Consider the following 15838-nt stretch of genomic DNA (forward strand, 5'->3'; position numbering starts at 1 on the left):
ATTTGTTCAAATCTATACCTTCGGAAAAAATTTTAGTGATGACCCTTGCAGCAATAACCAAGGATGTCAGATTTTATAGATGGCCCAATATTAATTACATAGGAATATATGAAACGCCACTAGACAGTAAGTCAATAAAAAGTATTTCATGGTCTTGCGATGGGAGAAAAGTGGTAGCCGTAAAAAGCAAAGGCGGTCCCGTGATTATACAAGTGCCTAATAAGAATCAACAAATTGAAATAGTTGATTGTGCTTATGTGAACCATGTTTCCATTGGTGTTTTTTCGAATATAAATCCTGATGTGGTAGCTTATGGAACTGATGAAGGATACGTTTTGATTTACAATATAAAACATACCCGCCACCCTCAAGAATGTTTGAGCCTTTCGGGACAAATTCAAAATTTGGGCTTTTCTGCTGACGATCAACTTTTAGCGGTGGATAATGCTTCCAATTCAATTGTCTTATATAATTCTAATTATAAACCGTGTGCAAGCTTTTTTATTCCGAATAATACATCTTTTTCAAATGTGATATTTAGTAAATACTCCACAAACTTACTGGCCGCAACGTACAAAGATTCCATTGTGTCTTTATGGAATACGGAAACCATTGATAGTTTATTCACCAGTGAACAACATTCGGCAAAGATAACCGATATTGCTTTTTTTGAAAACGGGCTATCTTCTGTGGGTACGGACGGTAAATTCATTAGCTACGACTTGAGATCCTATAAAGCCAATTGTTGTGTATTAGATTGTCCTTTATCCAGTTTAGCATATCTGAATGGAACATACGAAATTGCTGTGAGTACATTTTCAGGACAAATCAGAAGCTACGATGCAAGAAATATGAAATCTCCTTTGAAAACACTGGTAGCTATCGCTAATAATGGTATTAAGAAAATTGCTTTCCCTTTCTTTTCAAATGTATGTTTTCCTCAAGTCAGAAAAAAATACTTGGATGATTTTTCTGCTTCCGGTGATTTTAGTATAGCGTCTGGTTCTTCTCCTTGTCGTCAACACGTAAGCGGGGAAGAAAAAACATTATATAAGATCGAAGGTGATTCATCCGACATATTCGAAACTATAACTTCTAACCAACCATGTATGAATCTTGAAGAAATAAACAAACTCGTAGAAGAGAGATTGAACGAAGCGACTAAGGAATTCGAGGAAAAATTGATTCAAACTTTCTATAAATTGAGAATTGGCACAAGTAAAAAGTTTATTACTTTGGAAGAAAGAATTTTGCAAAACTGGAATAATTTCGTGGATTATTTAAAATTGTCTGGAGAAAAAGAAGCGCCTTGTACAAGTGCAGTAGGTATGCGTAAAAGTTGTTATGACGAGAAAAATACAGAAGAAGATTCTGAAATGACGAATAATGATAAAGTTTAGTTATTTTCAAGAAATAAATTCGTTTTTTAGCAATGATTGAAGAAGTTTCATCATTTTAGACAGTTTCAGTACAAAAAAAATAAATAATGGAATAATTAATGGATTTGATTTTGTGCAAAAATTATACTTTATCATAAGCTGTAGAGATTTCGATAATAAAATTATTGCATTTCGATTTAGCTAAATGTTTATGTCGGCAATCTCATAAAGCAAAAGATACAATCAGTTGATTGTACTTATGGTTCCTGTGTTTTCCATTTTGTGGTCTGTCTGAGTCTGAATTTAATGGAAATTTCAATACGATGTAACCACTAAATCAACAGTTTACATATTCCCGTTATACATAAATACGTATGCTGTTGCATATTGATCCATCCTGATGATTTGAAGCAGAAGAAAATTCCTATAAACAGCCATTTTTGATTATGAATAAAACTGCATTTATTGAATGTATATTTATTGTTCAAATTTCTCTAATGCGAAATATTTTAAATAACAAGTGTTTCGCAAAAGTAAATTATTAGTAATTTTCTTTGTAACATACTAACATCTTAACGAAATCGGAGGGGTGTAACCTAATCTATATAATTACCAAAAAGTTATCTTAACAAAATCTGTACTAAAAATCTTCACCAAAAATCTAAGATACAAGTTTAAATAATAAAATGAATGCTGAATTTACAATTGATTATTTTATAAAAGTTCAACAGTTTCCAGGTCAGTAACTCGAATTAAACGATTTGATGATAATGATTGAATACAATCTTACTAAACTTAACTACTAGATACAGTTTTCAATCGATCAATAGTGAGAAGTAATTTCTTATTGAATCCAAAAAATCTCGTTCAATGAATCAGCTTATACATATTGACGTCTAAAAATACTATATCTTGACCTTCCAGTAGAAAGATCATGTCCTTCTATCAACGAAAATTGATACAAATACAAATTACATTTTTTTAACACAAAATTAAGAAAAAGCAGCGTTCTCATTTATTCATTCAACGTTATAAGAGCTAATTTGATAATGAAAGTATTGATAAACGATTATTCACATCAAGGTCATAATCTTCGATACTATATTATTTTTTAATATATATCAAAAATATTATACTTTGAAAAAACTCAACAAATGAAATGTACGCAAATATTTAAGCTTCTAGTTTAAAACGTACCACATATTAAAATGATATACACATACCAAATTTGTTTCTTTGGAGTCTACGAGTTTTGAAGTTCTCTAATTAATGTTTTAACATTAACAATAAAATCTGGAACAACGAGGAAACCTTCAGGTGCATACCTTTGTTAAAAATCAAATAATAAATCCGGAAACATCTATAATGAGATGAGGTACAAAACATTTGAAACATCAAGTCAAAATTCAACGTTTTCAATAAATTGTTAACAAAATATCAACATTATTAACCAAAAAGACTCAAGTGCAGAAATTGCCGAGACGTATTAAATTTTTAATGTTTGCTAAAATCGGGTTTGAGGTTTTCAAAAAGAAATGCCTCTACATATTTCATTTCTCTGATTGTACAACCCTGCTATTGCAATTAACTGTTCGAAAGCTTAAAGTTTTGTTAAGCTCCATCTAGGTATTCAAAAGTATCAAGGATGGCGGTAAGGAACGAGCTTCTTTAGGAATTATCGCACAAATTTATAAAGGAAGGAAAACCTTATGAAGAAAATATACAACGTAAACAAAAAGAAAACGAGACAACATTTTAAATTGAAAACATGATATACTGAACACACTGTTGACAGTACCATTTCACAAACACTCAATCGTCTGTAGATACTGAAGGTAAACTGAGTTTTCTTTATACCTCTCGATGCTAAAAGAGCTGTCTAACATAATACCGCCTAGTGTAGTTTTTGCAAGACAGGCAGACGATTGATTTGTTTTTTGTTTTGTTAAATTAGTAACTGTCGCTTGCGGTTTCTTCTGTTAATATAAATGAAACATTTCCTCGTAAAAACATTCATTATCTAGTCTGGTCCTAAATAGTTGAAAATTCGTTGCTCCTATTTTCATTTAATTGTAAATTGTGTTCAAATCATATCCCAAAAAACATGGTAATTTGTTCTACTTTTTGTAACAAATAATTTGACAGATTCGCAACCTAGTTATTGATCATTTTGTAAGATTTTTAGAATATATTTTTAGGGCAGAAGCGTAAAGTTGAACAACCGAAGCGCATTTTCAATTGAGATAATTTTGCCAACAACCGTAACTATTTATAGAACTGCACATCGGTCTTAAGATATTTTTATCTACTAAACGCTCATAATACTTTAATTGATCGAATGCATCTTTCTGTTCCGTAGATTAAATCAACAAAAACTAAAAAGGCCGACCGCATTATCTTATGTTTCATTAATTTTTTTTTATTATTATATTTTGTGGATGATCGCGAACTAATAAAAGAGTCCAATTCAAAAAATACTTAACTTAATTCATCATTATGAAAGGTGATCGACTCAGTAATTTATCGCAAACTGTTAGATCAGGGACATTTGAGAATAAATTGTTTATTTGGTTAATAAAATGGTTGCTTCAAAAGTAAAACATTAAAATACAATCTTAATCTTAATCTTTATCCCAAAGGACATTTGGGCGCAAGCAACTTGGTTCAGAAACAGCTCAGAGATTAGATTTACACGAGGATGGTCTCCCAGAAGTACTAGGCTAGGCTAAGTCTGGCAAATAGGTGGCATGAGGTAGTAATTCAAACTTTAATTCACTAATTATGATCATTGCAATAACTGGTGTGTGAGCTGGTGCATTATCCTATGAAACAATACCTCTTTCTAAGCCAAATGTGGCCATTTTTGCTTGATTTCTTCGCTCAAAGTTTCCAATAAGTTCAACGTTAATATTTTTCCTTTTTCAAGATAGTCAATGAAAATTAATCCCACGCGTATCTCAAAAAAGCGAGACCACGACCTTGCCTGCAGATAGAACGATCTTTGGAGCCGGTTCTCCCTTTTCAGTCCATTGTTTTGACTGTTCTTTGGTTTCGGGTATGAAGTGATGGTCCCAAGTTTCATCCATGTCTGCCCAATAATTTATTGTTGTTAGTTCAGCTTTTATATTGGTTGGGCTAAAGTCTTTCAAATAAAAGTATTGTATCACATAACGATGACCAATTTTTTTATGTTTACAAATTTACTGAAAACATTCACTATTAATGGCTGCCAAACAAATACTAAACAACATGGTGTCTTCAAACTTAAACATAATTATTCCACGTGTGTATTAAGTGTGGATAAAACTTTAATTAATGCTTCTAAATGTTCTCGATTTTAGGTCTCTTCTGTTTTTGAAAGATTGACAAAAATTATTAGAAAAAACTTATTTTAAAACTGAAGAGACGTAAAATCGAGAACATTTAGAAGCATTAATACATCAAAAGGTCTAAGAAATAAGGAATTGAAGAAATTTAAAACGTTAATCACGAATATAATAAGTATTGTCTACTAGTTTGGGTACATATTTGATAAATATCTTTTTTTTTTAATTTCTGTCAGTTCACAAATGTATTTACAGTCCCAGAGACATTTTTTTGCTACCACATGAAACTTTACGTAATGGTTCGTGATTCAACAAAATAAACTAGGATTTTTGTAATTCATCTCTACAATGTCAACAAATCTACACACAAAATTTTCTCTTGTTTACATCATTGTTTGCGGAAACGAAAAATCCCCTCATAGTCGAGTTTATTTAGTCCGATGTAAATACATTCGTTGGGTGTTGGTTTGTTTGCGTTTCAACGATAACGCAAATCCATATGAGGAAAATATGATTCGATTTGATAACGGTCAAGTGCTCGGACAACATGGAAAATTTTCCATCGATTTTATTCACTTCAATATGGATGAATATCGTTAGTTTTTCGATGCTGTTTATTTAAAGTAAATTAAAATGATTCGGTTTCTCGATAACATATGGAAACTGCGAATGTTCTGAAACCTCGATTCCTTTGAGACAAAGAATTTAAGAGCTAGACTTGAAGGCATCAATGTAGAGAAGGCAAGACAATAAGGAAATTATAAAATATTATTGAATTTATTAAACTGGAAGACAGTATAACGATCCAAAACCCATTAAAAAAATTGTTTCTGTCAAATCCTAAACGACAAAGATGAAGAAAGTGACTGAAATCCTTATTGATTTAGCAGTTTTAAAATTTGAGTATCGGGGAATTCTCGCCACCTAGAGAATTCCTTCTTTTTAGAGGAAAACCGTAGTTCAGCTCGAGTTGGCGTGCTGTTTATGATCATGCGATATCAGCGTGGTTTTGTCATGATTAATATTGAAATCTATCATCAATCTGAATACTGGACAGTATTCTGAAAAACAAAGTTATAGTAACTGAAAACTGAAACTTAATGATTAATATAAGAATAAAAAGACTTACGTCACTTTTTTCAAAGCATGTTTCTTATTAGTTTTATTACCGAAAGACAGAGTTAGCTTCTGAAACTGTAATTCAAAACAGTGAAAATCAAAATAAGTAGATCCACTTATTATAACGCCACATCTCAAAAACCTTGTAGATTTCTAGACGGTTTGGCTATACTGCGTTCATAAATTGCATATGAACACTTCCAGTCTACTAGTATATTAGAATCGAGATTAATCAGGTTCAAAATGCCATTTTGAAACGAAAAGTTTACCGTTGCCTCAAACTACGATCAACTGAGTAATATAGCTTAAAAACTCGCTGAAGTAGGCGCAGATTAATGGAGAAAACTCTGGAAAAGAAGGTAGGATAAAAGTAAAAAAGGGTTTGAGGTGGGCCAAAAAAACTTCTGGGAAACTATAACAATATCCACATTCTCTCGAAGTGTGAGACTACGGAATTAGAGGGCATTACACCTGGTAGTGTATGCAAGACGAAGATCGCACTGAGTATCTCCAGTGATACAGCAAGGAAAGAGGACACAATATATCCTTTGAACTACATATAATATCAATTTTTTCGACACTTATCATATTCTTATCTTTCGAATTAATTGAATTATTATATTAGTATCGGTTAATAATTGAGCAAGTTCATTTATTTTTGAGTATGGTCTTAATTAAGTAATGTCCTCCAAATTTACTATTAGATTTTAGCTTATTTTTTTAAATTGATTAGAAAGGATAATTATGTCATGCCGTTTATGTTATCTTTTAACTAACTTCACCTATTTTTAATCTATTTGTCATACATGGTTTATTATATTGGCTTTAAAGTCCTACCCCAAAGTAAATATTCTATATTCACCTAAGATTTACTATATACACAATATCTCAGAAACTTTGTTTAGAAAGTGAGCTATAACAATATGACGGTCCTGACGTCAAGCTCAGATTGTCTGACACTTGGGGTTTAGTTATTGGTAATAAACCTTGAATCAAAATGTTCAATAAGAAATATTAAACATCTTGATAGAATCTATTATATAACTGAATAAATATCATGAAAAAATAAACACAATTCATAGATTTTTATTGAAATTTCTACCGAAAATGGAAGGCAATGCTCAGAAACTTTGATCAAAATATCGTTCTGGATCAACAATCAGATGACAGATGATCTGTATTACCTCAGATAGTTTCTGAAAAAGCATTTATTGATCTGTTCAGAAACAGTGTTATTGGATTTTTTTAATTTCAATTTTTATCTCGAAAATAGAGTTTAAAAATTTTATGTTAAGAATAACGGAAAAGTTGGTGAAAGAAAGGTTTCAGTGAATTTTTAGTGGCGATCTTAAATTAATGAAAAAAACGATCTATTCTCATGAAATAAATTCTACCGGAAAACATTATTTCCTTCCGCATCCAATCAATCGTATTCTAATATGTACAAAAAATATACCTTAGCACCATTTGCTAGGATGATTTATTAACGCTACTCCGCAATTTAGTATGACAGCTGAAATTTCCACGTAGGAATAAATGACACAACGATAACCTCCTTTTGCACAAAAAAATCTCAATACTTTTTTCCTTGTATATACTAAAAGAAGGTGATGTTAATGGTGCTTGAATATTGCCTAATGGCGGCAAGCGGGGTTTGATGAAAATTCAGGATTTTCGGCTCTAAGTAACAATAAATTATTTTGAATTTCTTCGTTGCTGAAGTAGCGCGGTAAAGCGTACCATCGACATTTTTCCGGAATATTACGTTTTCTGCTAGATAAGAACTGAACTTCAGTTTATACCTTCAACCGTTTAGGCACACAGAGACGTACTATGTAGAAGTAAATGATTCGCCCTTCTATATCATACTTTTAAAGCAACAAAGCATCAACTTTTGACATGTAATTTCTTTTGAATAATCTGTTGTTTACTTATTTTATTTATTATCAAGTTTTTATTAATAGCAATAAGCATTTGATGGCAGCTATTAAAACACGATGTGTGTCATATGTGTTACAGATAGATATAACCTTGGAAAAACAGGAAGTACTGTCCTGACTTCAGTTGAGTTCTATGTAAAGAAGGGACATATTAATTGGTATACAAACCCTAATTCATTTAACTCTCAAGTGGTGAATTAACCTGTCGGTTGTACGGAAAACTTCTTGTTGGCGATACAAAAACAAAAGCAAAATATTATGTTATCTTCTAGCTATATGCTAGATGTGAAATATGAAGGAAAAAATTGTGAAACTTTGAAATTCAAGACGTTTTTTTATGGTAAAACACATATCGCATAAGAAATTGCTGACTGCAAAAACCATGACCTCGACCAATGGTTAAAGGGCTAGTGCTGGCACACTTTTTGCCAGTGTATGTTAGATTATTACATTATTTTATCATGAAAAAGGGGAAAATGAATTTCGCTGTTTGTTTTTATAAATAGTATCAGTGAAACTTTCCTTCCATAATCTGAAAAAATTATTTTATGAAAACTTACCCTAACAAAAGTTGTAGGTATGTACTGTTATTGATATTCGTGTAAAAAAATTAGAAATTTTGGAAAAGTGCCTAAAAAACTTGTTTAACTCTGAACTTTCCGTTTGCCGTTGACGTTAACTTTTGCTGTTACAAAATTAAAAACATTGAAATGCATAAGACCATTCACAGTTGCCGTTTGACGTCGCCGTTTGATGATCAAACTGCCGTTGTTGATATCAACATAAACGAATCTTTTCCCGTCTGCCGTTTGTAGTAACTAATATAGTCGATAAATACCGGATTACAAACAAAAACACAAGTTCCGTCAAGTTCACGAAAAGTGCCCATAAGCCGGCTATTATGGAATTCTAAAATTCGGCGAAGGTGGCAACATTTAACAACAATTAAAATACCTGGAATTATAAAATTGGGCTAACGCGCCGCATTTGGTTCTGGCTTTTTATATAACTTTTTATTTCAAGTGTTATGGCATAATTAGTAATGGAAGATCTCGAGGAAATTGTCCTTAGCAAACTTGATATACATATTCCATTATTTTTTGAGATATGTAGATGTTTGCATTACTGCCGTACCAAAGAATCAAATTGAAAACATAAATAAAAAAATCAATTCTTAGGATAAAAAACTTCAATTTATATAATAGAATAAAATTAACAATAACATAAAAACGAAACCAAATTGGTCCTCAAAATATTTAAACTTCAATTCATGTCATCCTATGACACAAAAAAGATAAGTGATAATAAGTTTGGCTGATAGATCTGTCCAACTATCAGACACTGAATTTAGAAGCTTAGCTATTCAAAAACCAAAAACTGCATTGAAAGAAAATAATTATCACAGTCACAAACATTAAAACATAAAACATTTTTCCTTGTCATATGTACAAGGACTTTCCCAACAACTATCAAAATTATTTTAATAAATATGATGTTAGTATGAATTATAGAGGACATAAAACGTTATCCGAATATTTCACTAAATTGAAATCTAAAACACAAGTGCCTTGTACTAATTTTGATGCTGTCTACATAGGGCGGGCAGACCTTTCAATATTTATAAAATAGACTAAAAGGTCATCAATATAAATGAAAAAGTAAAACTGCGTTAACGATCCAGGAAATAACAAAAAAACATAAATGCAATTATAAAGATTCAAAAATTCTAATCTAATACGGTTCACATTCATAAAAACGTAAAATATAAATGATTTGAAAGACATAGATAACTTGAGTGAAATTTATAGCTCTAATTAATTTTTTTTTATTAGAACATTTTCTATTTTGATTTTATTCTTATTTTGATGTCTATGATGTAGGTTATCTATGGATTAATATAAATACGTAAATTGTCAGTGTCAATATCATATTTTGATAAAGACTTTAAGAAAAGTTAAATTTTACCTTTCCTCCAAAAATTATTAAAAAAAAATAATTCTACAACAGAAGAAACCTAAAATTAAGAACATTTAGATGCATTAATATATCAAAAGGTCTAAGAAATAAGAAATTTATAACTTTTCATTATAGCAGGCGGTTTATTCACATTGTTTCTTTTGAATAATTTCTAGGAAAGCCTATTTATTTATTTCGTTTCTTCATTGTCTAGAAGTTTGTGTGGCGCAGTTTTGTTCAGTTTATAATAAATAGTCGTAGTGAAAACAACGAATTAGCAAAATAATCGAAGAATTTAAATAAATTATTTAAGTTAGTTAAGTGATAAGTGAATTATATGAATTAGTTAAGTTTAGTGTAAATTAAGAACGTAAGAGTCAGTCTAATAATTCATTATTAATAATTAATTGATAGAAATTCTACAAATAAATAAGAAAAACATTACATTGGTGTCAGGTGTGGAATTTTGTAGATAAATAGTGATATAAACATGGCCAAAAGACTAAGTGATCTAAACGTGGAAGAACTGAAAGCCGAACTGGAGTTGGAAAAGTCCAGTAAGAAGAGCGGATCAGTAGAAAGACTCGAAGTAGCTTTAGTAAGTGACGGTTTTCATCCAGATACACATCTATTTAAAAACGAGCCTTCCACCTTGATCTTGTTAATTTTTATTAGAAGATATTTCGAAATTTTATCATTAAAAACCGATATTACCGCCTTTGCCGAATTTGAGAATTGCGTAAATGTCGGACAGGGCCGGTTTAAGAGCCCATTTCGCGAACTTGTTCGTAGCAATATCACGGAAATAAAAAGAATATCATTTTTAGATTAACTTTAGCAAATTCAAGTTTATGAATTGGGTGTAGAATTTTCTACGAACGTCAAACGGCTAACATTACCCGCGAACCGCAACGGCAATCGGAAAATCAAGTTTATGAATCGGCCTTTATATTTGAATAAACTCACAAAGTTTTGACATTTATGTTCGTTGTTTACGTGACAAAACAAAATTCATTGTCGACCTCTCCCCAAGAAAGACCCTTATCTCTCTAAATATTAACACTTGTTTAAATAAAGAAGATAAACGGCTGAAATAGGTTATGAGAAAAAAGAGTATAATCAATTAATGAACTAAATTCCAAATATATCAACGTTCATTCACCTTTATTTTATATTAAGCACCTAACTGAATAGACGCAAAACAGTGACACTTGCGAAGAAACCAACCTACATCAAGTTTGTTGGTTAATATCTTCTTGGTGTACAGAAAAACGGTTTTAGACGTTATTGTTCGGAAAGTGACTGTGCCAAAATTCGTCGTTCCTCTCATTTAATAACCTGCTGGCACGTCACCATATCGATTTTCTGAAATATCTGCATTTCTCCCTTAGTCATTGGCGTGCAATACGATCTGAATATAAAGATATTAATTAGCAAGTTCTTATAATTTACATTAGAAACATTTTATTTCAATTACAACATTATTATAATAGATTCTAATATTTTTATCCCCTTGTAGGTAAATTGGATTCATTTTTAGGGGACTATACGACTTTTGGACCTCGTTCTCAATCATATCTATTTCTAGTTTGGTTCCACTTACGTCTAGTTTTCCTTTTCATCCAAGACAAGGTGTCTTTTATTTTTAGGTGCTTGATGCCAACTTTTGGACCTCGTTCTCTGTTCTCGCGGTTCTTTATTGGATGAAAAACGGGTTTTGCTTTCTTTGAAGCACATCCCTCGACTGGAATCCTTTGTCTCAGAATCATTTGGTCCAAATACGTCTTCAGCTGATTGTGCATCACTTCCAACCCATCTTTCTTCACCTGTTCGTAGTTGTACGAAAATTTCTGTCACCTATCATAAGGAATAATCGCGAGATTATGATTTGATCTTGTTTAGTAGTTACTAATTTTATTTTCTTTCAGATCTATTTCTAACGTCACTTTTTTATACAGTACTATGAAGTCAGTGATGATTTCATTTCTTGGATTGTCACGGGTGATGAAATTTGGGTATCTTACGACACCTCAGAGACTACATGGCAATCAATGTTATAGAGATAGATTCTTTTCTCGGAGAAAGTTAATCATAAGTAAACCTTGACATTTCTAAAACTCATGTGCATTGTTTTTTTGGAATAGAAAAGGCATTTTGCTAAATGGTTTCTCACAAAGAGGTCACATGTTTACCACAAGACCATTACTACCAAAAGTTGTTGTTTTTTCCACGATAATTCCCGATCTCACACTGCGTACGTGACAAAGAAACTCCTACAGGAATTTGATCATTCTCCTTCCAGGCGGAACCTCGCTCCAGCAAATTCCATGTCTCCACACACCTAAAGGCTTTAGTTGTTGTTAACCGGCAACCACCTATGAAGATGTCATATAAAGCTTGTGCCTTCGGCGTTTACAAACTTAATTTAACAGCTGTAGATATTGTTGTACAATAAATATTTTTTCTGTATATATACACGAAATTAGTGTGTGTTTTTTTACCCCGTATACTACTTCTCCTACCTCCTGTTTTTATTTTTAACCGTTTTTTCATTTAATTCTTCCTAATTTTCTAAAAAATAATGTGTATTTACTCATATTAATAATTTCTGGAAATTTACGGTCATCAAATATTTAAGTACGTTAGTTCATCTTCACATTCTTGTTATCTGAAACTGTTTAAATATGTATATCTTCGGTAAAACCATTATTTATCAATTTACATGGAATACTTTTTGTATATATGAACCAATAAATAAGATCTGGTATATTTTATTCAACAAACTGATGATTTATGAGCCGAACTCAGCTTTTATCAAAAAGTTTCCCAAACAATTTCTTCCTAATAGTTTATAGAATAGCTTTTACAAGAAATTTGTGAAAGTGATTCCTTTCTGTAAATTTTCCTCAAATGCAACTTTATCAATCTGGAAACCAAGTCCAAAGTTCAAACATTTCGCAATTGAGAAAGCAGAACAACGATTTTCTTGGTATTTCTTCACAACAATGTATGTGTACAAAACTTTAATTCTCAATAAAACTTTTAAATTTTTTCAGCGATTAAAATTCATTTCGAGCTTCAATTGCAAGGGTTTTCAAGCTAACCGTGGAATTTCTCAACAATTTCTTCGTCTACTATATCACTTAACATTTTTACTTAACAGAAAAAAAATTCTGGGTACGGCTATACTGATTTGTTCATAGTAGCAACAAGGGAGGAGCTGTCGATTGTGTTTTTAGTGTATATGTAGCTTTAGGCTTTCCAAAAACTTTCACTGAATATGGACGCCCATGAAATCATTCAACGATAAAAACCGGTTAACCATCAACCGTCGATTCGGGAAATGCCATCGTAGAAATGTCTGAACTACTGGAATTCTCACAACTTGTTACGCCATTTTCGAATTCATAAGTAGAAAGGTGCCAATTTAACGGTGGGTGGTTCTGAAAGTTCGCCAGCTATATTGTTCGAAGTTGTTACAACTTTTGGAAGTTGTGTTACTATTTTCTGGAAAGTAATATCACAAATAACCGAATCTAATTTACCAAATTGTACTGGGAATTTATTGAGACAAAATATTTAAAAATTTATAGCTCTGATAGCACAGTACAACAAAATGTAATATAAATCCACCTGCTGAATTAATTTTACTTGAGTTGTGTCTAATTTTAAGTTTTAAAACTGTTTGTTTGTTTTAAAAAAGTCGATTTTGTACATTTTTTGCCAGTAAAATTATACAAACCAGAGTAGAGGTACATTCGCACTGTAGATATTTAAACAACAACTGCTTCCTTTGTCAAGAACGACAAATAAAATGAAGGATTAGATATTAAAAAGAGTAACCAACTTTAAATACACAGCGAACTAAAAGTTATTTGATGGGTCTCAACTAAAACAACTTCCTAATGATCTACAATTCACCACATCTATGAACAGGACTGAATCTATAGCTTGGTGTTCATCTGTTCAAGATGCATAACATATTATGGGGTAACATAAAGATTAACAAAATCTGACACCCAGAAATTAATCACGAACAGTTGCTGTTAAAAAACAATTCCAAGAATGGTGCAAAGAACATCAACTTCCCTGGCTACACCATCAGTTCAAATACTATCTTCAATTTCCACTTCAACTCCCGTGGTACCTGCTCCTGGTCCTAATAACGTGAATAGCACTGACGTCAACAAGTAAATGTTATTTTCTGTTGTTTATACCTAACTTCAAAACCAGTGTGTTCTGTCATATTTGACTCTAATTAGCAAAGGTCAAAAATCAAATTTAGCGCGAATTTAGCATTTATCAAAATTTTGAACTAAAATTTTATTGTTGGAGTAAGCAAATTAGTGCAGAGAACACGTTAGGAACAATCTCCAGGATTTAGAACACTATTTCTGCAATACTAATCTCAAAATTAAACAAAAATGGAATAGAGATCAAGATATCCAATGAACATTATCCCACCAGCATCCCAAAAAGCCTGTTCTCCCTTTTCAGTCCATTGGTCTGATTTTTTTTGTTTCGGGTATGAAGTCATGGATTCACGTTCCGTCCAACGTCTTCACGACGCTGTTTTTGTACCATTGTGACGTACCGCACTCTTTGAAACACCTACAATGTCTACTAGCTTGCGCACTTCCAGTCGAAGATCATCTAGTACCGCTTTGTGGAATTTCTTCAACATTTCTGGAGTCGTCACTTCATTTTGTCAACCACTGGGATTCTGGTCTTCGCAAGTCGAACTGCCTCGTTCAAACTTGAAACATATGTTGTATAGATTGTCTACTTTCTAATACAGTGATATTTTTCAAGCAATTACCGCCATCTCTAAGTCAGGCCTGGTACTTCTGGACTTCTGGGACCATATATGTGCGGTGCTAAGACTATTAACAGGAAAAACTATTTTACCGACCATTCCTTTTATTCACAAAGTACTTTTTTACCTATATATATATATATATATATATATATATATATATATATATATATATATATATATATATATATATATATATATATATATATATATATATATTATCTGCCTAAAATAATATATTCTTGTTTTCAAATACAAGTCGGTTAAAACAGTATAAAGCACCTCCATTTCCATTCCATTTCCGTTATATATATACCAACAACAATAACGCCAAGACTGCGGCAAGAAAATGCGTCGTATATTCACTGTACATTCAAATGCTCACTTAACAGTTTCCCTCGAGTACATTTAATTTATCTTACTTTTGTATTAAGAACGAGCTTTCTTCGAGAAAATAGCCGATTAGTAAGAGATTCATGCGTTATTTAAAAAACAGTTTCTGGGTCGATATTTCTTTTATTCAAAGTATGTTAAATACATTTTCTTTTCCCATTCTATTTTGTAATACATTAGTTGTTTACTTCCGATAGAAATTGAATCCTAGGTAATAGAAATGGATTGTTCCATACAATAGTTGAAAGAAAAACGAGTAAAAATAGAATTACACGATTTGTTCAATTGAGAAACAATAAAATTGAATTACATTGTCTGACGTGCGTTTCGATAACCAAGTTATCGTCTTCAGAGACTGAAGGTGAAGTGTATTAACAGTCACTACACCAGCACTTACGATTACAGTGTCTGACGTGCGTTACGATAACCAAGTTATCGTCTTCAGAGACTGAAGGTGAAGTGTATTATCAGTCACTACACCAGCACTTACGATTACAGTGTCTGACGCGCGTTACGATAACCAAGTTATCGTCTTCAGGGACTGAAGGAGAAGTGTATCATCAGTCACTACACCAGCACTTACGATTACAGTGTCTGACGTGCGTTAAGATAACCAAGTTATCGTCTTCAGAGACTAAAGATAAACTGTCTGAAGACGATGACTTGGCGTCGGACGGTTCATCACCAACGTTCCAAAAATTTCAACTTCGATAGGCTGTAGTGGCAATTTTAGCGAAAAAAAAAATAGTTTCCTTAAACTAATTGTTAATGAATGATGAATGAATTTCTTTGTGTATTCAGATGAAACTTTTTTTCTTCTTTCCAATCCAATTCTAGATTTGTCAAAATATACATTCAAATAAGATTTTCTTCATTTCAATACCAGCAGCAAAAACAATTGGTACATGT

The 15838-nt window shown here is 31.8% G+C and overlaps 2 protein-coding genes across 2 annotated transcripts in view; both read left to right on the top strand.

Moving 5' to 3' along the window:
• Positions 1-15838, top strand: part of LOC130444138 (uncharacterized) — a 132728-nt gene that overhangs the window by 75235 nt on the left and 41655 nt on the right. The gene's annotated exons all lie outside the window — the stretch shown is intronic.
• Positions 39-1400, top strand: LOC130444365 (protein NEDD1-like). The gene has a single exon (XM_056779458.1). The coding sequence runs from the start codon at positions 39-41 to the stop codon at positions 1398-1400; it is 1362 nt and encodes a 453-aa protein (XP_056635436.1).

This window comes from Diorhabda sublineata, chromosome 5, assembly GCF_026230105.1.
Source record: "Diorhabda sublineata isolate icDioSubl1.1 chromosome 5, icDioSubl1.1, whole genome shotgun sequence".
NCBI classification, from domain to species: domain Eukaryota; kingdom Metazoa; phylum Arthropoda; class Insecta; order Coleoptera; family Chrysomelidae; genus Diorhabda; species Diorhabda sublineata.

Bases quoted from the DNA above. Each gene is read 5' to 3' on its own strand.
- LOC130444365 (XM_056779458.1), top strand. From the start codon at position 39: ATGACCCTTGCAGCAATAACCAAGGATGTCAGATTTTATAGATGGCCC.